General features: G+C 28.5%; 3 protein-coding genes across 3 annotated transcripts; all 3 read right to left on the reverse strand.

Annotated features, from left to right (window-relative positions):
• Positions 1-7,703: 7,703 nt before the first annotated feature.
• LOC112683550 (eukaryotic translation initiation factor 3 subunit D) lies at positions 7,704-14,623 on the reverse strand. The gene is made up of 11 exons (XM_025554618.1): positions 14,365-14,623; positions 14,268-14,310; positions 13,948-14,185; positions 12,820-13,011; positions 12,616-12,748; positions 9,869-10,016; positions 9,683-9,813; positions 9,392-9,607; positions 8,987-9,322; positions 8,842-8,917; positions 7,704-7,818 (listed from the first exon to the last, which is right to left on the reverse strand). The coding sequence occupies exons 1-11, from the start codon at positions 14,500-14,502 to the stop codon at positions 7,772-7,774; spliced, it is 1,698 nt and encodes a 565-aa protein (XP_025410403.1). The 5' UTR covers positions 14,503-14,623; the 3' UTR covers positions 7,704-7,771.
• A 4,139-nt stretch (positions 14,624-18,762) lies between these two features.
• On the reverse strand, positions 18,763-24,793 carry LOC112683535 (zinc finger BED domain-containing protein DAYSLEEPER-like). Its single transcript, XM_025554597.1, has 5 exons — positions 24,331-24,793; positions 23,967-24,223; positions 21,455-22,008; positions 21,191-21,390; positions 18,763-18,913 (listed from the first exon to the last, which is right to left on the reverse strand). The coding sequence occupies exons 3-5, from the start codon at positions 21,851-21,853 to the stop codon at positions 18,763-18,765; spliced, it is 750 nt and encodes a 249-aa protein (XP_025410382.1). The 5' UTR covers positions 21,854-22,008; positions 23,967-24,223; positions 24,331-24,793.
• LOC112683536 (zinc finger BED domain-containing protein 1-like) lies at positions 22,103-22,759 on the reverse strand. The gene has a single exon (XM_025554598.1). The coding sequence runs from the start codon at positions 22,757-22,759 to the stop codon at positions 22,103-22,105; it is 657 nt and encodes a 218-aa protein (XP_025410383.1).
• Positions 24,794-26,236: the final 1,443 nt, after the last annotated feature.

Raw genomic sequence — 26,236 nt, forward strand, 5'->3', positions numbered from 1 at the left:
GTGAAAAATGCTCGAGGATTCGAAATTGAACTTCATAATATTTTCCTGTCATGTTCGATCCGTTGCCATAAGCCTGACCTCAGCCATTTTCAATTTTCGATATTTATTTTATATAATTTAAGTTGTGTGATCAGAATTTCAGACAAATTTAAACCGGTAGTAGAATCGATCGTTACAAAATCTAAAAAATATTCTTGTATGTAATATTCTTGGTGTACTGTATTCATTTTCTTCATCCATAAGTACTATCCGCAAAAGAATAGCAAGTTGCGCACTGTGTCCAATATCTGGAGTGCAATCCATTATGACCGTAAAATACTTTACAGACTGTATGTTTTTTATTATTTTTTGCTTGATTTCATTGGTCATCATATTAATAATTTCGTCTTGTATTCTATGATCTAGATAATGGACATGCGTTTCATTAGTTTGAATTCTGTTAACGTGTTCCTTTATTACTGGATCAAATTTCGCCAACATTTCTATTAAGCCAAGAAATTTCCCATTACTTTTAGAGTAAAGTACATTTGATAAACCTCGAAATGCATCATTATTAGCAGCTAAATAATGAATGACTGATAAAATTCTGTTCAGTACATTTGTTCAATGAATTTTCTCCTCAATAATAGATAAATGTTATCGATTAACTGATTTTTCTTTTCAAAATTTTTTTTTTTTAATTCTGTCCAGGCTTCAATACATTTAAAATGCTGAACAGAACGCTCATGAGTTATAAGTTTCTCAGGCAAGTGTTTCCAGTCATTTGTTCCGATAGTACTTAGATGGTTGAGGTGGGGATTTTCACAAGAGAAAAGCTTACATTTATAACAAAATACGCAATTTTTCGTAATAAAATAAACAAGCAAAACTCTATCAGTTTTTCACCATTAATTAAAATTCTTTTATATAAGTTTTTGGTAAATTTTCGTTTAGTGCCATCATCTTGAAGAATCGTTGGAAACTCATAATCCATTACGCGTATTGGTCCTAACTTTATTATATCATATCTTATTTGATTGTCTATATCGCTTGGCCAGTTTCCAGGGTCACCCCATTTATGTGATTGACTTTTTAAGCTATTATCATTATCAATGACATTTTTTCCAATTAACTTATTGTTATTCTCTAAAATATTGTTTCAGTTGAATTTTTATTAATATCTATGATAGGCGGAGCGTTATCTAAATATAAAGAACTTGATTATTTTGGATGTACAGTAATTTCGAGATCTTCATTTTTTAGATAAGGTTAAAAATTTGTGCATGGAACCCCGGTGTTTCTGTATCAACTCCTCAGCCTTTCGTTTTTTTTCTCACTTTACGTTTCCCAAATCATATTTTCTAAACTTATCACGTTCTCGACCAGTCATTTTTTTTTTTTACTTTCAATTATAACCAAAACTAACCAACAAGCCTATCAATTAAAAATGTATCAATTATTTATTATTTATATTAAGAGGATATTAGCGCACTGTTTGTTTTCTATATCTAGCCTATGCGCAACATAGACAAAATGCATTTACGTATTATACAGAACCATTTTTTTTTTTTTTATGTTTCTGAGTAATCGTAGAATAAAATAACTCATCAATAAAAGCGAATATTAATATTGAGGACATGATATCGATTTGTCTAAATGACTCTGTGTAATGCGTATTATACAGGAGCGGTAATCTACATTCTACAATAATGTATTTTTAAAAACTGTACTTATATGCGTTTACATTATTACACGTTATTCTATTGTCTATACCCGGGGTGGACAACTCGCGCCTCGTGTCATAGTCGTATATCGCTCACATCTTATTAAAAAAAAAAAAAAAAAAAACAATATTAATATTAACGATAAAATACGAATCATAAAAATTATAAAATTTGTTTTTTAACATTTTTGCTCTTGATATTATTGTATTTATACATGTGGCTCATGGACGTATTTATGTTGGCCACCCCTGTTCTATATATAGGTACATCCAATCTACTACTTTTCAACTACTTATTTTGAACGATAACCATGTCCATAACAGTATTCAATCAGAGAATAATAATCATAATAGATAAAAATAACTAAATAATATAGCTTAAAAAAGGAAAGTAATATTACATTATTTTAAATAATTATACTTAAAGTTGTATTCTCTCAACTGACAATTCCATTACCACCATTTATGTTTAAGGCTTTTGAAATTGTGTCAAAAACGAAATTAAACAATGTATATTGCAATTTATTAAAAATAACTTATACACACAAAACACAAACATCATATCATTGGAACGAGTGTAGGTCATGGTATGAAATTTAGGAATACTAAACTTTAAGCCTAGTCCCCGGGTCCAATGAGCTACAGCATCAAGATCATGTTATAAAAGTTTACAATCATCAGTGGTGTCGATACGGAGAAAGAGTTTTATATCATCAGCAAACAACAGAAGTTCGCTGTGCTGTATCACATCTTTGATGCCATTAATAAAGAGTGCAAAAAGAACGGGAGATAGATGTCCACCTTGGGGTACACCAGAAGTAACACTAGTTGGGTTGGAACAGAAGCCATTTATCTTGACAACCTGTTTCCTCTCAGACAAATTTGAACTGAACCAAGATAATAGAGGCTCACTAAACCCAAGATTACACAGAACGCTCATTAATGCACGATGGTCCATGCGATCAAAGACCTTCGCAAAGTCCAAATAAACGGATTCAACCTGTGAATGCTTACTGAAGGCCACAAAGACGTACTCAGTAAAAATTAAATAACAAGTTGTAACAGAACGCCCAGGGCGAAAGCAGTGTTGTTCATCGATAATGATTTTATTAATGGGCCTATGTATGGACTTCAAAATTAATGACTCCAGTAGTTTGACAAGGTGACTGATGTTACTGATTGGCCTGTAATTTATGACGTCCGTAATATCACCTGACTTAAAGATCGAAGTAACCGAGCTGAACTTCCAAATATCAGGAAATACACCTTCAGATAATGATTTATTATAAATGAGAAATAGTGAAAAACACAAACCTAAAGACAGACCTAAGGTTGTAAATAAAAAAACCTGAGACCCTATCTTGACCGACCGATTTAGTAAGACGCAGTTTGACAAAGCTTGACTCAACATCAGAAAGACTAATATTACATGAAGCAAGAAGATTATGTGGTAGTCCGCGTGGACCACAGGAATCAATATTTAAGCTTCGAGGGGAAAAAACTGAACTAAAATGTTTAGAAAAAAGCTCGCACATAGTATTTCTATCGGTACTGGAAATACCATTAAAATTGACGATAGTAGGCAAGTTGGAACCTTTTTTATTTTTCCACACAAAATCCCAAAAAGATTTGGGATTGGCACAAAAAGACGTTTCAACTTGTTTAATATAGTTATCATAGCATTTCTTGGAAAGGAACTTATACTGGGCTCGAAGGTAAGAAAAAATGGAGTAGTCAAATGGGACATCGTGGCTCTGTAAGCAGCATGGGCTTTTATTTTTTGAATGGTCAGCCTTTTAAGGTCATTGGAGAACCACAGGGGGAACCTGGACTTATTGAACATGACCTGAGGCACAAAATGAATGATACAAAAATGAAGAGCATCATATAAGGCGTTAGTGGATTCATTAAAATTGCGATTTTTGAAGGTAAGTCACTTGAGACACGGTGTATACGCCCTTAAAAAGTAGGGTAGGCAACAAAGCTTGCACTGATGTAGAGGACGATATCAAATTGTGGAATAAAGATGACCTTGACACGTGCCGGTTCGATAAAATTATCAAATTAGATAACGTCGCGTAGTGAGTGAAATAAGAAATCCCGGTCGGTATTAAATTTTGGGGAAATGTATTGAACAGACTGACTCCAAATCGACACCAGTCTGACACATGCACTTTTTAAGATCTTTGGAGTGTACGAACGCAAAAAAACGAATTAATATTACCGGAGAAAACTCATAGAGAACACAGAGTACATTATAACCGAAATTAGTTCGGAATACTTTTTTTTTATAATGTTATTTTTATAATTGTTGAACAGATGTGCAAGTAGGTACCTAAATTAAATGACAGGCAGAGCGTTGCAATTACATATTATATAGTATAGATTCTATATTTCTACGTATGCGATTTGATCAAAAATTCAGAAAGAACAAAATCAATTTGTTAAACGAAATTGACTAATCAACTATTATTAAAAATGATCGAAATATCATAAGTTTTGAGTTTTATTTTGATTATTTTTTTTTTTAACTAAAAAAAATGACACGATTGAAACTGTTAAAAATCAAAATTGATTACTGGAAATAGTCAAAATGTTAGAAGTATAAATTATAGGTATCTATCTGAGCTCATTTCGATTAAAAATGATATCGGTATGTACAAGACCTTAATATAATAAAGTAAATTGTGTAGAATACATCTTGAAGTACAATCAATTTAATAACAGTAGTACCTATAATAAATTAAAATTAAATTATTCATACCTTTTTATAAAATGTAAAAATCGTAAAATTAATTATCAAGGCGATCACAACAAACTTCCTTCGAGTCTTCAACGTCTTAACTCTAAATGTCAAATATTCAAAAGTGAAATGATTGCAGATCGGTATCGTCGGGTCGTATTGTTTTAAAATTACATTTACAACGAAGAAAAATAAAACAAAATAATTCACTGATTACTTACTATCGTAAATCGGCCGTCAGCTCTCTGATACGATAGCCGATAATACATTTTTGCATCGACTGTCGAATAGATATTATTAGAACTATTATAAACCATAACGAGCATAACGCTATTTATAAATATTATCATGGCATTTGCATTTGTACAAAATACAATAAATACTACAAAAACATATAACTTTAACTCTATGATATATTTTTTTTCAATTTAACTATATATATATATATATATATATATATACCTCGCTCTCATGCCTTAAGCGCGGGGCCCTAAAATTCGCGCGTGGCCTAGGAAAAATGTCCCAGTTGACCTACCCTAGGGCCGGTCCTGTACTTATGCACAAGCATCTATAGAAAATCATATGAGACCTAAAATTATTTATATTGATTTTGAAAAGACTATTCACGTGGCAGTATCTAAAATTTGGTCTCAATCTAAATTAAAATTATGTAGATTTCACTTAGGACAGGTGTGGTAGAGAAAAATCCAATCTATAGGTCTCTCAGATAACTAAAAATAAAGGTTCAGATTTTGGGAAAATATTGAAATACTTTTTCGGCTTACCTTTATTGCCATCTTATGTATAATACAAAACGTTAAACAATAAAACTAGTACATGAAAAAATTGATGAATTAATTTATGACTTAGCATAAAAGGTGTTCTTGACGCTCTTGATAAGTGCAATAAAGACCTATTTCCAAATGTTTTTAAACTCCTTCAAATATTTGCAACATTGCCAGTTACATCATGTAAACCTGAAAGAAGTTTTTCTACATTAAAACGAATAAAAACATATCTTAGAAATTCTATTGGCCAATTAAGACTTAATGTATTAGCATCTTTAAATATTCATCGTAAGTCGAAGTAACAGTAGAAGTAATACAAAAATTGTCATTCAATCAAAAACGACAAACGAATTTTATTTTATAATAAATTTTTTTTTTCATTATTATATATTGACCATACAGACCATACTAACCAGTGATAGGAATTATTCGAATTCGAATAGGTCTAGCGTAAATAATTCGAATATTCCATCATTTGAATATCAGTATTCGATGCTACAATACAATACGTAACGAAAATTATTTGTTTAAGTTTTCGCTTAACACAAAACGTTTAATAATAGGTATTGTAGCATCGAATACTGATAATAATATTCGAATATTCGTATTATTTACGACGGGGCTATTCGAATTCGGATATTCGAATATACAATACATCTCTATTACAGACATTATGTATACATATTAATTAATTAAAATGAAAGTTTTAGTTTGTACGCATTATATATAATATTTAATATTTATAATTAACATCCTCCCCTTCAGAAAATCCTAATTACACCACTGGTCACCGTCACTATAGTGTTTAACGACGGCGCAACGAAAATACACATTTTCGGATATCCAATCAATTTTTCCAAGTTGCATTGAACATATAAACCTATTTCGAGACGTGATCAATTATAAAATTTATAAGTAAAAAGAAGTTTTATCTTATTTTTCACTAAATATGGACTAGGTCTTCAATCAAAATAATATATATTTATCGTTATGGGACATATAAACGTTATAAGCAATTGAGTGTTTAACCGCTATAAATAATTTAAACATTATTAAATTTAAGCGTTTAAAAAATTTTCCGTTTACCGTTATTGACAATTAAAACGTTATGAAAAATTTAGCGTTTTGCATTATTTAAATTAGTATAAAATTTGAAACGTTTTCAAATGTAGTAATACTATAAAATAAATCATAATTTTTGTTTCTTAATAAAATACCCATTACTTATATAAAAATTGTCTTGGTCTAAAAATTCTCGCGAGGGGGGCGATTGCCCCCATCGCCCCCCTAAAATACGCCACTCTATACAGGTTAGGTATGACACTGATATACACATATAGAAGTAACATTGCGTCAGAGGGTTTTCAGTTCGTGATAATTATTTTATAGCCTTTTTTTTTTTTTTAGTAAAACAGCAGTTTTTAAGATTTTAGCAAACAAACGAACGCTATTTCTTTAAATAACAGTAAGATAAGATAAGTTAAGATTGAGCAATATTTTTAACCATACCTGTATATTCTATTTAATGTTTGAACTTTTGAAGTATAAAATGGGAAGGAAATTGTTGCTGATTGAATATATTATAATCATTTTAAAAGTTAATTTAACAAAGTTGTATTATCATGAAAGCATGCAGGAACTAATTTGTATGTTACTTGTAGATAACTTGGGAATCAAGTTATATGTTACCTATAGATAATTGGGAACCAACTTGTAGTCATTTGATGTGGGATAGAGAAAAATGTAAAATTTATAATTCTTTGGAATAGCTGATTTCATTAGAATTTCATATTTTAATGCTGATGAATTTTTTTTTGTAACTTTTAACTATAAAAATGTGGGAAATTTTCATGGTGTTAATCGCCAAAACAAGATTTAACATTCAAATATTCATATAGTTTTTTTTAAATAATACACTTCTTTTTTTCTAACCAGTTGGAGATTTAATGAAGAACTAGCTAGATATTATATTTTCAAATATCTATAAATTGCTTAACAAAATGATAGAAATTTATATTTATAAAGATTGATGATATAAGCATATTCAGTTAAAATGTCAAGTTTTTATGATAATTATTTTTTATCATATATATATATATATATTAATTATAATATCAAAAAATTGATTTTAAGTAACATCAATTTGCCGTTCTTTTGGAATTTTTAAAATTATTAAGAAAAACATCGAGAAATCTATAAAATATCCTCTTACCACATTTTAATGTGTTATATAATTATAGTTCTTTAAATATATGTAAATTTAATTTTAATTTGATTCAACTATAAAAATATAATTTTAATTATACAACCAGTTGCACTACACAAAATTAAATTACTATTTTCCTTTATAGAGAATTTTAAATAATTTTTATTGACAATAACAATTAATGTTTGAATACATGTTTTACTATTGTTAAATATGTAATATAAATCATTATATACCAGTTAATATAATAAAGTTATTTTTATATGTTTGTAAGAGTATATTTTTAAATGACTAATTAAAATGAAAAAATAAATGTTTAAATTAAATGTTCTCTAAGGATTCGGTACAAGGAGTTCAGGTGGTATCGTAGACTTTTCCCCTAGAAAAAAAAAAAATTAATTAATACAAATTCAAAATTAAATTAAATCATTAATCAGATAAATCTTGATAAATTATGGATCAATTGAATATATAAGAATAAAAATAATAAACTAATCATATAGATAATAGGTTAAATTAAAGTTAATATAATTTTTACACGAAAAGGATAATAACAAAAAAATAAAATTGAGTTGTCCTCACCACAATATTTAATTTCTTTTAAGTAATTAACTAAATATAATTTAAATTTTAACTGGAAAATTGATAATCTTTAAAATTATGTTTTTTAAATTTAAATTTATTTTTCTTTAAAGATTCTTTAATAAGATGAATACAATATTAAATGTAATATAAATATTAATGCTTAATTTAATTCATATCAAATAAATATTTTAAAAAAATGTACCATAGGTTAACTAACATTTTAAAATTAATGTTAACTTAATTTTAGTTGAATATGTTATAAATTGATATTTTACATAAATTTATAATATTAAGTTCATATTTACATCAAATTGTGTGTATAGTAAATCTGTACAATATAATTGAAAACAACCTAATTATAACGGATATTTGAATTAACAAATTACCTACTAAGAAATTGGAAGCAAATTATAAGCATGGAAATAGTTTTGGTTAATATAATGTAATAAAAAAAAAAAAAAAATCAAAAACATAAATAAAACAAGATTTAAATATAATATATTAATTACATTTTATACTCATTGATAATTTGCAGAAAATTATATATTTTTTTATATTATTGCAATGTTTTAATATATAATTTATTTACCAAATATACAATTAAGTTGGTCAAATTGTATTATTTAGTTTATTTAAAAAAATTTCATTTAATTCTATATGTAACATACTTTCTAACATACTTTATCACAATATATATATATATATATATAAATAATAAGTACTTAATAATTCCACAATGTATAAGATATTATAACTATTACTACCTTTTCTTTATTTGTACTAAAAATTAATGTATATCAGGATAAATTAATCTTACCACTATCGTCATCTTCATTCTCATCATTATCTGAATCAAAAGTGTTATCAGGAATGTCATACAAACGAATGAGTGGCTGTAAATAAAATAATAATTTAATAAATTAACATTTACATTTACTAAAGTCAAACCGAATAATACAAACCTTATTTGGATCTTTCATTATAAGATATTTGCCATCCTTTTGTTTCATACACAAATCTATAATGCATCGTAATATTCCCCATGCATTATCCATGTTAAGATTTATTTGTGTGGCAAACTCAGTTGGCTTATATTGCTGTGTACCCAATATTACATGTTTTGATGAATCACGCACTTGTACACGACTAACATATCCAAACTTAATGTAATCCGATCCGGCCAATAAAGCTTGTACTGTCCATTTTGCTAACTTACAAGCATTGTTACGCAATTCAGTGGCTAAAACTCCTCCACGTTGTACATCCAATTTGTGACGCCAATCTACTCCACCAGATAACTATATTTTCAAGTAAAAATACACAAATTTTAATCATAAAAGAAAACTATTTAATAATTATTGTTATACCTTAGAATCCCATTCATTAAGTGCTTTGATAGTCAAAAACTGTAAATCTCCATTGGGAACTAATAATACTGAATCATGTTCACATCTAGCAACCAATACAATTCCATTATCCAAATCCCACTTGCGGTAACGATAAGCAACAGATGCTACTTCTCCATCAGTTTCATCATCAGAAACGAATGGATTGGGTTCATCAAACTTATACCGTGCTTCACCCTAAAATAATTATAATATTATACATAATTAAAGAGTTCTATTGAAACATTTTATTTATTAATAAAAAGAACTTACAGTTTTTAGTACTTGTTGAGAAAAATTATGGTTAATAAATGTAGCTTCCAATGCCAGATTTCTTGGAGAATTTAAACTATTTGCTTCTTCCGATGGAGGTTCAACAGCAGTCTCATTGACAGTAAGTAAATCTAAAATACAATTAAAAAAATAATCTTAAATCTTAAAAAAAAAAAAAAATCTTACCAAATTCGGTGTTATCTCTTTTGTCAAAGAATAATTTATCACCAACTTTTTCAATAACTATATCCCAGCTATAGTTAGATCGAGTACAACACATTAAGCAAGCTAATATAGCATCCGTAGCATAAACATTACCAACAGTTTTTACCAACTATAAACATGATAAAAAAAATTGTTAAATTAAAACAGTTTATAATTAAAATTATAGTAATAGACAGTTCTATAACAGTTCTTACAGAAATAAATATTATTCATTTTATATTTTTTTTACTAAAATCTGAACTTAATTTAAAGGTATAGTAAAAATAAAAAAAAAAAAAACATTGATTGTTTAATTTATTAAAAACAAATTAAATCAAAATTTTAATTCAAATTTAATAATACATCATAGAACTATTTTGAAAGTTAAATCATAATTTATTTTTGCATATGTTATAATTAGGGTTCGAATTTGAAGGCAATATAATCAATAAAAAAAAGCATTTTAAATGTGAAAGAAGGCTAAAAAAGGCATTTAATTTATATAAAAAGGCAATTAAAAAAATTACTTCAAAATTAAAGACTACCTAGTTAGTAATAAAAAAAATTCACTATCATGATCTTAGATAAGCTTCTTCAGTAAAATGTTGACAGTTTAGGCTTAAATACATAAATAATTATTGAAATTAAGATTATTAATAATTTTAAACATAACATCGACAATGCACATCTTCACAAGCTCTTACTGATTTTTACCAATAATAATTAAGCTGTTTAAAAAATTATTATTAAATCAATTGAAAATCAAACACAGAAAAGGTAATTATAAGTAAAAAAAGGCAAAAAAAAGGAAAAAGGTATTTATAAGAAAAAAGGCAAAAAAAAAAATACATCCATTGTCTTGGATATTAAATTAAACACATTTTAATATAAAAATTATTTTTCTATTATTATTAATAAAAAAAAGGCTTTTGCCTTCAAATCCAATCCTTAGTTATAAATATGAACTCATTCACATTAATTTGGTAATTATGAGTCAAGATATTGATTTATACACATTTTCCAAACATGTCTATTCTAATTCATCAATATAATAAACCTAGTATCAAACATAAAATCAAATCTAAAACTGCAACTATTTATATGAAAAATATTTCTTCTCTCTGCTTTCAATGAAACAGTAATAAAAATCATTACTTCAAATGGATTTAAGGGTAAGTTTACACTTTCATATATATATTACTATACAATCCATCAGCATTTGTAATGTAATTCTGGCTCGTTTAAAATAAATTAATGGTAATTTTAACTCTTTTTTTTTTCAGTGCCTTAGTTTGTACATGATTGTATTGAGAAATCTTATATTACTCTTAGAATTTCTGTGGCCCTGTTCGAAAAAGATCATTCAGTAAAGCAAAATTATATTCATAAAAAAAAAAAAATTTTCCGTTGTAATATTTTTTTGTGAATCTTGTACCTCAAAATATTACATATATAATAATTAACAATATTTATAGTGCGACAACTTTAATTCATATCAGAGTTATTATTGAGAAACTTAATTACAGGTGTCACTTACCGTAATATCACAACAGTTAATTGTTTAACATACATAATAACACTACCAATATATTTGCGTCAAATATGGTAAAAAAAACCAGCTGCCAAATGCATTCTTTGTGCAGGAGCTTCACAACATCATACAAAATATATCCAGTTTATAAAATGCTCTAACAAGAAAGGAAAAAAAATCTTTCTTTTACTCCTTGGACAATCAAAAGTGAGAATCTGGGAAGCCTAGCAATTCTAATTAATATCAATATCAACCAATAAACCACCTGACATATCTTTTGTTTCCATATTAATTAATGAACCAATAAAATCATTATTTATTTATTTATTTAATATTATCTCACCTATGTCTGTTCTAAATATATAAATTCATTTTTCTTGACCACTTCTACTCCATAATTATTATTATAATTTTCATACTCTCATTCCAATAGCACTTTATTTCTTAATATTGTATAATTTTTCATTATTTTACTATCTTAATATTTGTTATTAATTTTAGAATTAATGCACATACTACTACATAACATATTACAATATATAATCTATTTGTAGATATTAAATTATCAAGCTTAATAGCTTATACTAATATTAAATGAAAATAATATAAATATTAATATAATTATAATAATAACTGTTAAAACTAGGGCGCAGATGTTAATGCTCTAAAAATATCTTAAAATACCTTAGAAAAAATGCAATTATGACCTAAAAATGTAATTAAAGAAGTAAAAAAATGTATTAAAAACATGAAAAATTACCAAAAATGCACTGAACATTTTTTTATTTTCTTTGATCAATGCTTTCCACAAATGTAGATTGTTATCGTCATCGACTATTATACCATAATTTAATGACATAAAAATAACATAAGACGATAAAGTGTAGTTGTCAATAATATGATAAAAGAAAAATATTGAATAATTGAATTTTTTTTAATTTTTTCCAAAAATGCTTAATTTTTAAAAAATATGAAAATAATGTAAAAAGTAGTGATAATACCAAAAATGCATTAGAGAAGTAAATACAACAAAAAATGCAAGATAAAAATTGAATTATATGAATCTACATCACTTGAAACATATTTTTACCACACTAAGCATTACGTAAAGATTTAGAAAAAAAAAAAATGTATTTTGCATTGAAATCCGCGTCTAAGTTATAACATAAGTCAAAATAAATTTTACTAATATACTTACTTTTCTTATAATCGGATCATCAGTAGTAGTCACAGTATGGAAAAGCCTATCTACACGTTGCAAAGGCTTTTCATTTTTAACATTTATTCGATCATATGATTTATCATAGTATTCCAAAGAACCACAGCATACACTTAAATTTTTTTTTTTTAAAAATGTTAAAAATAATCAAGTTTGGTTATTAAACAAATTATTTAAACTTACAGATCTTCTGGCTCTTTAACTGATGGCAATGATAATTTTGAAAACCTTACAAAATCCATTTCTTCAATAGTATTCCAATCAGCACGTACCGTAACTGAAGCATCACGACTTTTCATTTGCATATTATTTTTATTGGATCGTCCACCTTGATTCTTATTCCAACCTCTACGTGCATTTGGATTTTTACGATCCCTACAAAATTATTTCATAAATTACAAAATTGATACCATTCATTAACTTTTTAAATAAGTAATATTAATATTATATAATACAAAACTAAACTATGATTATCTTCATACAACGTAATAATCAAGAAATAAAATTTTAACTAGTAAAATGATACGATTCATAATCCATTTTTATTTAAAATACTTATAAAGATGTTTATTTAAATAAAACTTAATTTATATTTTAAATATTTAATATACTTTCAATAAATTAAATATTAATATTATATTAATCACGTCCATGTCTCAAAATAAATTCAAGACATTAATTCAGTACTTAAGTGTTATAAAATTGATTTTATTATAATTAGTAATATATATGATGACAAAATTATATAATATACAGAAGCATTAGGCGTTTTAGATAATAAGAGAATTCCATCAAGGCTGAAAGGTAAATTTTATAGGAGTGCAGTAAGACTAACTATGCTATATGGTTCTGTGTTGGGAGGCTGACAAGAGAATAAAACAAAGTATGAGTGGAACGACAAGAGAAGATAGAATAAGGAATAAATATGTGAAAGGTAGAAGTGTAAATAGTGGACAAAATGAGAAAAAATAAACTAAGATGGTTAGAGCATGTGATAAGGCGAGAGAAAACAAAAGCAGTAAGAGTGGTTATAAAAATTAACGTTAAAGGGAAAAGAGGAAGAGAAATACCCAAAAAGAGATGATTGGACTAAGAATGATATGAGGGCTGTTGGTGTATGCATAGGGGATGTAGAATATTGAGACGAGTGGAAGTTTAGGACAAGGGTGGCCAACCTCAAATAGTTGAAAGGCGAAAAAGAAGGAGATATAATACACAAAAATATTTAAGAACACCTTATATATTAACACAACATTTATAATGTATACTAATTATCTAATAAATAACATAATAAGATATAATGAAAAATACCTTTGAAGTTTGTTTAACTTTCCTAGCGATTGGAATTGATTGGAACCACCAGGCAAACGTGAAAGTCCACCACGGCCCCCTTGTCCACGCATCATTCGACCTCCTTGACGGAAATGACGACCACGCTGATAGGGAGGTTTTTGCACACGAGCTGTATCAACTAAATGGAATGTGTTTTCATCTTCTTCGTGATAATATGTATACTGTGTACCACCACCGAACTGAGATTGGTATTTGTCTGAAAAACGAAAAAATTAGCTATTTTTTTTTTTAATGTAAATGTATACTGGTCAACTATGACAGATAATAAGAATACTCACTCAAATATTTCTTGTCTTGTGACATACCAGTCCAGTCAGAAATCTAAAGATAAAAGAAAAATCAGTAATTATTACGAAGTAGTTAAAATCGCCTTACTTTTCCCATACGATCTCCCTTTGAAAATGGTTGATATGGCATGTCTTTAAATTGATCCGGCATTTCACACGGTCCCCATCCGAACGGATTATTTTGTATTTCCGGGGGTACAAAATGAGGCACTTCTTCCGGCATCATGAAACGTTTAGTAATAACACTACGTAGAGTTAATAATTAAGAAGCAAAAGTAGTTTCGAATATCGACCACGAAAGCAGAAAACTGATCGTATAAACAACAGATCAGTCGATGGCTATGATAATATTTGTTAACCTAAAAATAATTCCATGATCACGCGTTATCGAGGAGGTTCCATTTGACCGCTGTATATAATAACCTATGATTACGATATCGTGCGTTTGATAATAAATGGCGGGGTTTTTGAAACCGAATATATATTTAAATAAATAAAATTTATACTATTACGAATTACCAAGTTCATATCACCATTGGGTTCAGTGCCACATTTAGAAATTTTGCGCCTTAGCGCAAAAAAAAATTGGCGTCCCTCTAAGGGGCCTACTCACGGAAAATATAGGAGATAGATCCTCTTATTCTAAAATCAATGCTTTTTTTTTGTGTAGTAGGCACGCTACCGTACGCCGTCCGCGATAACATAATACGCCATATTATTATAAATAACTTATGTTTATTGATATTATCACTACACATTTGGGAAATAATATTAGGTATATTAATATTTTGAATCGCTGATAGCTATATTGCTATAAATACATTAGTTCATAGTTGTTTAAATTCCAAACAACATAATAAATTAACATTAATTTACGACACTGTTATTAAAAACAAAAATAATTATAATTTTAAAAGTTCAATAATTCACAAGTAAGCAAATTTCCGACCACAAAATTTTGGCACCCCCAGAAAACTGGCATCCGGGGCAGTTGTAGCCAATGCCCCCCCCCCCCTGATTGGGTTTAGAGATGTACACATTCAAGTGTACATACGAGGTAGTAGCTATTTAAAAATGGGATTACCTTCTGATATGAACAGGCACGTAACCAGACATATTTCTATAAGGGGGCCAACATTTTTTAGCCCCTTACTGCAGTTGTGTTTATTAAATGTGCGTTCGATATCCGTACTTGGAATTCCTAGTTTTCAATCAATTAATACACGTACTATTGTCTTATCTCAAATTGTCAAGTGGCAAATATTTATTAAATAGAATCTCAGAATTTAATTTTTGTTATAGGATCGTTAATTATATGGAATGGGCGCATGTTAACTCCACCACTAAAAAAAAATCATGTAAAATTGAATAGGTACATGTAAACTTCGCCAGTGAAGAAAATCGAGTAATAATGTAAAATTAATATGATATATTATTAAAAGTAATACGTAATAAGCATAGACGGATATCAATAGGGGGGGGGGGGGGTTTGCCCCCCCCAAATATTTTAATAGTCTCCCCCCCAAAATCGAAACTTTGTTAGAAATTGTATTCGTTGTTTTTATAATTTATTTATAATTATCTGTTCAGTTTTTTTTAAAATCGTAAAATATGAAATAATAAAAAACTATTTACAATAGAATTAACAATACTAATTACATAGTTTGGCTACTTGCGAAAGAAGTTTCAGTACAATGAAAATATAATAACTTGGTTAAGGACATTGTTGGTTCAAGATAGGTTCAACAATCTTTCAATACTATACATTGAAAAAGATAAATCGAAAAATATAAAAAGCGATAATATTTTGAATATCTTTGCTAATACAAATAGTTATTTGTCATTAAAATAAAATATTAATTATTTTTAAATATACGCTATTTAGTGTTTTTTTTAATATAATTTAAATATATCTATATTTTTAAAGGTAATAGTTTTACTTGTGTATGGGAAGGGGGTGTGGGGGCAAAGCCCCTGCGGGTTATTTTACATTGAATTATTATAGCCGCCCCAAAAATTCAACCAAATGTTCGCCTATGGTAATAAATAATAATAAGCATAGATTACACACCTTTCGACTGATTGAGTGTGACAGATCATCTGAGAAAATGCATCCAAAATTTCACTGTATACTAGATCCATGTCTCTTATTATTTCAATTATTGTTTGCGTATTTACTGGTTTTGTAATTTTTTGGGTGATATTTATTTTTGTATTTTAGTATATACATTTCCACGAACATATGAAACATCATGAATTAGTAGTTGTTTCTCGTAACGAAGCTCTTTTTTAATTACTTTGGATGTCATTTCGATTGTATTAATTTCTCGCATTTTTCTTTTGATATTATAACTATAACTTACGGTTTGATGTTCAAATTAGAATCTAATTCTCTCTTGATTAGATACCCTAAAATAATTTTACTCGTCGAATAAAGTTGTCGTTCAATATGACTAAATTGGTTTTACGCTTTTTATTTGAAAGTTCAAAGAGAAAAACTTTTCACTTTCATATTTTATAACCAATTTTTTGATTCTTAATGAAATTAAAATGTAAAATTATGTATCACCATTAATTTATTACTATACTAGCTAAACATTGTTGTACATTTTATGTTAAATTAATAGATTATCGTCTAGTATTTTTTTTTTTTTTAATTTGTCCACGAAGTTCTATCACTGAATGGATTCTTCCATCTATTGTAAAATCTAACCACTATTCTTACATCATTAATGCTTATTGTAAAAATATATATTTATAAATTATATAAATACGTTTCTAAATAAAAAAAAAATGTATTTATTATATAATGATCTATATTTTATACCCAAAGGACGCGATTAGTATATCTAATAGGAGTATAGTACATGTTGATATAAGATACTGAATAATCCGACTTCGCACGGAATCGTCTTGGCCTGGACATAGTTTTTAACCCTTTCACTGCTATGGACGCATATATGCGTCCAACGTAAGATACTGTGGTGCTATGGACGCACATATGTGTCCTATCCACAGATATATACAATAACTAGATAACTAACTAGCACATTTGGAAGTTAACTGCCATATGTGTGGTAGTTAATATTTACATTAATTATTGTTATAATTTCTAATCATTATAAAATATAATTTAAATTAAAGTGTTACAGTAATTTAATATATTTATTATAAAATTATAAAATATACAATAAAATTTTTAATTTTGTATGACTAATGTGTATAAATATGCAATATATAAATGTATATATGTTTGGAAGCTATATATGTGATTATGTCTTTATAATATAATAATATGATAATAATTTCAAATTGATAAAATGATAACAAACAAAAACATTGACTACCATGCATATGGCCACAGATATGTATAATAAATTTATTATACATATCTGTGCATATGGCTTTCGGCTTCTTAATCATAATCACAGAATAAAACAGAATGGACATTGATAACAAATTACATGGGCAGCATAGGATAATAATGAAATCAGTCAGCCATTTTATTTGAGGTACAGCAGAAAGTTAGTAACTTTTTATTCAATCATGAAACGGTAGTAATATTCTTTATAAGCGCATTTTACTGCGTATTTTCAAATGTTACTAATAGTAGTATTATTTTTCAAGGTATTAGGTGCAATAAGAGTTTGAGATTTAGGGGGGTTATAAGTCTTATACTATGGTATGACCATGGATCGATCCCCAACCTCCCATCATTACCAAAAAAATAAAAATGTGTTTTTGTAAATGTATTACAATTGTTTTTGTAAGTTTACTAAAACAATGATTTGCATTTTATACTATTATATCGATATAAACGTTTTTAATATACTTAAAAAATTTATATAAATACCTGTATAATACTATTTAATCATCGATGAATCTATTTTATATATTTTTTTTTTAAACACTTCCCATTCTGAAATCCAGCACATGGGCCTGTATTATGGTAGACATTTTTGTACACTATTTATTGCATTATTTGTTGACTATTTGTACCCAATACATTACCCTTAATTATTATTTTATTTATATTTATATTATTATTGTTGTGCCAATCAGGCAAAAATTTTGTTACTTGTTTCAATTTATTTATTATACAAAATGTTGTGATATTTATATTTTAAATTTCTTATTATTATACAGTCCACTACCAACATTATTTTATTTTTGACTTATCCTGCTCATTATTTATATTGGAAAAGGTTACACTGCCTATTACTTGCAGTGACCCGGTACCCTACACAGTAGGTCACCATGTTTCACACTGTTTGGTAGATCACATATTGAAAAATTACCATAGTTGAAATTACAATTAATAACGAATATCAGTTATCACTGATTATAATTTGATAACAAAAGTACCTCAATTAAAATGACCGCTGATTTCGTTACCACCGTGTTGTGTCCACCCCTTGTCATAATAAGTCAGACATAATCAGTTATCTATCTAATTGTGGCGGTCATCTCGCTACGATCAATTTGGCTACCAACGTGATGGCACGACAATCAAAGCTACTTTTAGGTCGGTCAGCGGTGGCATTTGACAGCCCCGCCGACTTACTGTCTTTTTTTCCCCGGTGTAGCTTTCTTTTGTCGCGTCATCCTCTTTTCTTTCTGTACTTTCGTAGCCGGAACTACTCCGATATATTTTTATTATTTGTTCTTTTTATTAATAAACTATCAACTTAAATCAAATCTCGTTTACTTTCTTTTTTAAATTGGTTTGTTAGTTTAAACCTTTTATTACAGCCAAATATTTATTGTATATATCTTTGGTCCTATCATTTTAAAAATGATATAAAATGATGAATGGTAAATGATTAGATAAATCCAAAGAGGCAATAAAAAAAAATTTTTGAACATTATCAAAGAAGTTATAGGTAAAAATAAATATTTGATTTTCCAGGGTTCTCAAACTATGATTAATTATTGATAAACGAAAATATTTCAAATCAAATTTTATCTTGTATGTGATATGCTTCTTAGTTATGTTGAATGTGTACGAAAATCAATGAAGTGGTATAAAAAGCAAGTACAAGTCTGAATATTTGATTGATTTTGTACTTGAATTTAATCGAGTGCATTTTAAAAACCACTGTCTAAGAGTTGTACAATTATCTATAACTTGATGAGTTTTGGCCCAAATTCTTTTTTTATAATTTTTTAAGATACATTGAGATATCTTTATAAGATGGAAATACCATTTAAATATTTTATGAAATATAGTAAGCATAGAACAGATGCTTTAGATTTTTGAAGGTAGCAGTGAAAGGGTTAATGCGTTATTAAACTATTTAAAGCCTAGTGTGTGGTAAACAGTGCTCGACTTGAGGAGGGACGCAGGAGGACGGAGTACACCAACTAATTTTCAGAAATTTTAGCATCCCCTTACTATTATTACACTATATTTCTATTTCTATAACCGTCAGGAAAATTAGATCCATTCCGTTTAGAATTGCTATAGATATCGATAAGAATATCAGCTTCTTCCTTAGAGTTAAAAATGATTTTTATGGGTCAAGAAGAGCGAAATTTACCAAGGCGTATAACTTTAGATGACACGGGAATAATATAGTCAAGTGGCTCCAAAATACGACCGATTGCGATTCTGTCATCTAAGATACGTTGAGAAGTAGTTGAATGAGCAGATTCAGTGATACCATAGATTAGTGTTTCCCAACTGGTGTTCCGCGGAACCTAAGGGTTTCGTGAGCTTGAGCGAAGGGTTCCGTGAGAAATTTGGGAAAATATAAATTAATCAGCAATATTTTGATTTGAACATAGAACTCAATATAGAACTGGAATTGACACATTTCCTGATGTGTGGTGCGTAGTTTGTAGCTTTTCGGCGTATACAAAGACTAAGGATAAGTTTCAAAATCAACTGAACGCAGCTCCGGACTTACGAATCCAACTTTCAGGAATAACTCCAAATTTAAAAAGAGTTATGAAAATATTCCAATCTTCTCATTGAATCTATCTTAGAGATAATGAGAGATAAATATTAAATTTTAAGCTTTGATATGTACGAGTACATTTATAATATTGTAATAGTAATACACAGAATAAAATGTTAAAGCCGTCTTGTTTTTTTTTATATTAATGACTCTTGTGCCGGAAGTGTCCGGTAAACCACTCATTTAAGTATACAAAACATATGTCTGTATTAATATTATAGAAAAAATATTGGGGTTCCACAAAACGTTCAATCTCTTGTTGAGGTTCCGCGGGTAAAAGAAGTTGGGAAACACTGCCATAGATGATAGCGTTGGAGGCGCATCTTTCTCGCTCAAATTTTTCATGCAATATATGAGATATAATGGCAGGTGTTTGTATAACAGGCCCAGTAGCATCCGAATTATCAACCTTCAACTTCAAATCATCTAATTCAGAGCGCAATTTCGCATTTTCCATTTTAAGCTCAGATACTAGCGATGATAGGTTATTGAAATTATTCATTAGATCAGACAATGATGCAAGCACTGATTTGTTCGAAGTAGGACTGCACGATTATTTTTTTCCCCACAATAATCGAATATTAGTTAAATGTTCGATTATAATCAATTAATCGAATAATCTGAGAGTATTCGATTTTTATCCGAAATGACGAATAATCGAATAATCATACTTATACTACACAATATATTAGTGTTCTAATAATAATAATTTACCAATATTAGTAATCAAATAAATAGTCTGGTTTAAACGATTTATTCATAAAAACATAAAATAAACTAATACAACAAATATGAACTGCCGTTCACCTTAAGGGTCAGTCTTAATCTTGAAGTTAAATTAAAATAAAATAATATTTAAAACACTGGTTAGCTATATAGTCCTTATTCATAGTTATAAAATAAGCTGACTGGCGTGTTCGTTAGTTAACGATGATCTATGATCAGTTAATATACATCCCCCCTTTACTAAAAATACGTTCAGACGCTAAGCTTGTAGCTTGAATGGTCATAACTTTTTTTGCTGAAACGAACATAATAGGGTAAGTTGTCTTGTTTATGTTCCACCAATCTAGTGAATCTTGTTCAACACCAATTTTTGGATTGTTAATGTATAAGTCCAATTCATTTTTTATTTTTTGGCTTAATGGAACTTCCTACAATGATAAAATTAAAAAAGTAGTAACAATAAAGTAAAATAATTTATCTTCAAATTCTTACTTGAAAATTATCCATGTTATTATTTTCAGGAGTACCAAAAATTACAGACAACCCAGTTTTTGGTTTTTTTTGTGATGCCAGTTGATTAGAAATATTGTTGACGTAACTATCACTTTCGATACGCTCGTATGTTGTTTCACAAAATTCAGCGATGGTTTTCTTTAAAACCGATAAATCATTATACTTAATGTACTCGATTTTGAACCTAGGATCCAATACGGTACACATAATCAGTAATGCGTTATCTTGATAGCGTTGATCTAGAACCTCAATAATAGTTGTATACATGTTTTTAATTTGTCCTCCATTGATGTCCGTATCATCACTTTCATTTAGTTGTGTTATTTGAGATAATTTTGATTTAAGCGAAAAAATAACTGGTAGTATAGCCGAGCCCATGACATATGAATCGCCAGCTAAATTGTCAGTTATTTCCTTGATTGGCTGTATAATTCAACTTAGGTTTTCTAACACGATAATGTCTGATTCTTGAAGAGCCAAATTTTTATATCCACCATTTTTATATGTTCGTAAGAAACTTGTGAGTCCAAGTTCTTGTTCAATAATAACAATAATTAATTCCAACATTGACCACCAACGCGTTTTTGAGTAAGATGGAAATTTTTTATTTGGTAAGCTAAATTTTTCCTAAATTTTTCTCATTTCTCGTACTGCCTTCCAACTATGGGCAAATATATTATGGATTAATTTGATTTTATGGACTACATCTTTTATCTCGTCCATATTAAAGATGCGTGAAACTGTCGTGTTAAGAGCATGGCCAAAACAAGCTACATGTGGTATATTTAAATTGCGTACAGCCTTTAGCATATTAGATCCATAATCAGTCACTATCGAACATATTTTCCTATCCGGTATCTCATAATCTAAAAACAACGTTTGAACTACATCGGCTATATTCTCCCCAGTGTGGTCTTCCGACAGTTCAATGCAACCCAAACAGGCTGAAGTTAATTTGAAATTATCGTTGATAAAATGGCACGTGAGACCAATAAACGGTTGGTTTGAACTTGAAGTCCAGCAGTCCGTGGTAAAAGTAAAAACATCGGCGCTCCTAATTATGTTCCCTATAATGTCACGTGTTTCACTATACATAGACGGAATTCGGGATTCTGTAAGAGTTTTTCGACCTGGTAGCTTGTAGCTAGGATTTAACTCATTTACAAATAGTTTGAATCCATCCTTTTCCACTAAACTATACGGCATCATATTTGTTGCAATGAAATAGGCAAGTGCATTATCAATTTTGATTTTTGCACTTTTATTCAGAGTGAATTGCGTCATTTTCATTTGTTTAGTTAGAGTTGAATTTGTTTTGTGAACAATGGCTATTGATGAGGGGTCAGTAATAGGAGACGGATAAATACATGAATCAGTTGAATCTGATTGACCTAAATCTGGTTAATAATTTGAAGTAGAAGGTTGTGATATTAATGAATTTGATTCCTCAATCTCAGACCTAATAAAAATATTATGAAATAGGTAAATGTATACTTAGATCGGATTAACGAGCAGTTAATCGATTTTAAAGCAAATTTATCAGTAAAGTCCGTACAATTACGATTAATAAAACCCAGTATTTGATGCGTTTTATTAATAACCATTTGAATATGACAATCGAATTTTAATTTTGGATCAAATAAAATACCAAGGTCTTTAATAGGATCCATGGAGCGTAGAAGAGTTTCACCACCAATTAAATATTTAGTATATTTGGTATATTAGGTAAATTTAGTTATTTATGTTGTCACCATCGCGGCATCGCTCATAATTCATAAGGACAACCCCCGGAGGCAGGAACTCAATCGATTTCTAACTTTTTAAGTAGGTAACTAGTAGTGTATTATGGTATTTAGCATATCTTATTTTAAATTATTATTTTATATAGGTAGCTAAATATTTAAAAAAAATTAAAAAATAAAAAAATTGCTACATGAGAAATCGAGTGAATATCCAATCTTGTAAAAATTTAAATTTAAAATGCTCATAACAATTTATTTTGAGTTGTTTATAAACATTTTTTCATTGATAAAATTAGGCAAACTTATGAGTGAGAAATCTTGTGTTACATTTTCAAACCTTAGATTTAAAAAGAAAAGTTTTTATGAATCGTGCCTATGTATTTTTAATATTTTCTATCTGCTATTAGATTAACTTATGAGGAACCTTGTATTAATTTTTTTGACCCATCGAATAAAATATTTGGTGTAAATTTTAAGTTTCTACAATTATTAGTTTTTATATAACAACAAAATAAGAATATCGGTACAACAGAAATTGAGTGTATATCTAATATTGAAATTCAAATGCTCATAAAAATTTAATTTGACTTACTATTTTACTATTTTCGGTAAAATTCAAAATTCTTAGCAATCGTAAACTCGTGAAAAATAATTACAATTTGTGTGTATTTTAAATCAAATTTATATTGAACTAATATTTTACTATATTGAATCATGATCTACATTAGAGCTTATAAGTGTTTACTTACTCATCTTCGTCTATGGAAACATTGGAAACGTCTTGATTAAATGCACTTCCTGATAATCCAATTCGAATTCGATCAAGTTCAATAAATTTTGGCTTGTGTTTAAATTTTAAATGGTTTCACATGTTCGTTGTACTTGATCCTGGATTTGCATATTTTTTTTTTTCATATTGAGCATTTCACTTTAAGACCAACATCGTTTTTACTAAATACTTGCCATACCTCACTCATATTGAATACTTGGTAGTTGGTACTTAGTACTAATGAAATAAATAATAAATATTTAATTATATGAATTCCTCAATGTATATATAAGATATAGTTAGCCACTAGTAACTACTATAACTAGTAGGTAGTAAGTACTTACTTTCGTTGTTTTGTATTTCTGTAATCTGTATAATATATTATTTGGTATAATTATTAAAATCCACATGTGCTGAATGCTGATGGAGAATGAAGACGAACTAGTTACGAATTAGTGTTTACCGTCCGACGTCCGTACTCCGGGTAAACAAGAATAATCCAATAAGAAATATTACGAATATTACGAATGAATAATAAAATATAAATAGCATCTAGTAATTAACCATAATCATTATCAGTTTATTTAGATTATAAATATAAAATGTCATTGTATAATTTGGTAGACCCGCGCATACATGCAACACTTATAATTATTGTTTTATTTTTATTTAATATTATTTGTTTTTTTTATTTAAAAATAGATAACCTTCGGCGGCAGCAATGCCATTAGGAAGACATATATTATTTGTTATATTTAACTAAAATACCTATACCTATTTATTTTTTTGTTTTGAAATGTTATGCTTGGTTATTCGATTATTCGATTATATTCGATTAATTCGATTATTCGATTATATTCGATTATTTATCTTTCGTTAAAAATAATCGATTAATCGAATAATCGATTAAAATAATCGATTAATAAAAATAATCGCACAGCCCTAGTTCGAAGATAAAGACTCATTACGCAACTCAGTAATGGCTGACATCAAATCAGCATTAGAAGGTGAGCATTGGTTACTAGGTATCATTTTAGGCGAAGTTGAATAAGTATTTTTATTGGCAGTACCCCGAGTAATACGGGTTAAGGACGATGAACTCATACTGTACACAAAAATAAAACTACTTCAGCACTCTGTAGACTAAGTGCAAATCATTAAGCACACTATGTATAACAGGTACCGGCGTACAGTCCAACTGGCAGCTACAGTAAATCGACTGAGGTGCAGATAAGAATAATTGTAAAAATGGTCATTGACAAGTCGTTAACGGATCGATAACAGTTTGGATATGCCGAAAGAACGGAAATAAAACTTACGCTTATACCGCGGCCGTGTAAAGTTAATGGAAGTTACTATAAAACTTAACTGAGATGAAGGTTTTGGGCAGACTGACTCAAAACCGACACCAGTCTGTACGTAAACTTTTGACACAACTTTTGTGACAAAAATTACCAAAAACAACGAACTATTTCCCGAGAAAGGACGTAAAAACTTGAGAGTTAAATACACGTTGGTTATTATCAGACTATGTATATTATACACTTATATTACAGTCGTTGCCAGATTAATTGAGACGGCGGCGGCGGCGCGATAACGGAAAACCAGTAGTTCTCCGTATTTTAATATTATTAACGAAAATACATCAATAAACCAACAATGGTTACAAAAATTATTGCGACTGAAGTGCGCCGTGCGGTCGATACACACCGGGTTCGAACTGGTGACTGCGCGCGTCGTAGCCAACTGTGTTACCTCTGCGCCACACTGTCAGCGACAAGTTTGGGCTACACTTCATGAAAAGCGCCGCCGCCGTCGTCTCAATTTATCTGGCAACGATTGTAATTATGTTATATAGGTCAATGGCGTATGTAGGAATTTTTCATGGTGGATTCTAGCTAATTTTTTTAATACAATTAAGTGGAAGATTCTACCCCCCCTATCTCTCTCCCAGCATAACACTTAAAAATAAATTCAATTTATTAAAATGCATTAACATAAAACCATTTTGATATTTGTACTTATTTATTTTCGAACATATAAAACATTTACAAAAAAAAAATCAAATTTTCTATGACTTAATGTCAATTCATTAATGATTTCATCAACATCTAGATGTATGTCTTAATGAATAGACATCATTGCTAGTCCATTTAGTCTTGTCTACATAATCATATATTTAATAATACAGTTATAAGTTTTATTATTATACATAAGATATTAAATATTTTCAAAATAATTAAAAGATTA

Source organism: Sipha flava, unplaced genomic scaffold (genome assembly GCF_003268045.1).
Source record: "Sipha flava isolate LNK unplaced genomic scaffold, YSA_version1 229_pilon_pilon, whole genome shotgun sequence".
Lineage (NCBI taxonomy): Eukaryota > Metazoa > Arthropoda > Insecta > Hemiptera > Aphididae > Sipha > Sipha flava.

Excerpts from the sequence above, each read along its gene's own strand:
- LOC112683535 (XM_025554597.1), bottom strand. The coding sequence starts at position 21,853 with ATGGGCTCGGCTATACTACCAGTTATTTTTTCGCTTAAATCAAAATTA. Across the intron at positions 21,391-21,454 it reads ATAACATGGATAATTTTCAA|GAAGTTCCATTAAGCCAAAA; the intron begins GTAAGAATTTGA and ends TTATCATTGTAG. Across the intron at positions 18,914-21,190 it reads ATTTTTAGTAAAGGGGGGAT|TTCCGGCTACGAAAGTACAG; the intron begins GTATATTAACTG and ends ATATCGGAGTAG.
- LOC112683550 (XM_025554618.1), bottom strand. The coding sequence starts at position 14,502 with ATGATGCCGGAAGAAGTGCCTCATTTTGTACCCCCGGAAATACAAAAT. Across the intron at positions 12,749-12,819 it reads GTTAAAGAGCCAGAAGATCT|TGTATGCTGTGGTTCTTTGG; the intron begins GTAAGTTTAAAT and ends AAAAAATTTAAG. Across the intron at positions 9,814-9,868 it reads AAGAGATAACACCGAATTTG|ATTTACTTACTGTCAATGAG; the intron begins GTAAGATTTTTT and ends ATTGTATTTTAG.
- LOC112683536 (XM_025554598.1), bottom strand. The coding sequence starts at position 22,759 with ATGACGCAATTCACTCTGAATAAAAGTGCAAAAATCAAAATTGATAAT.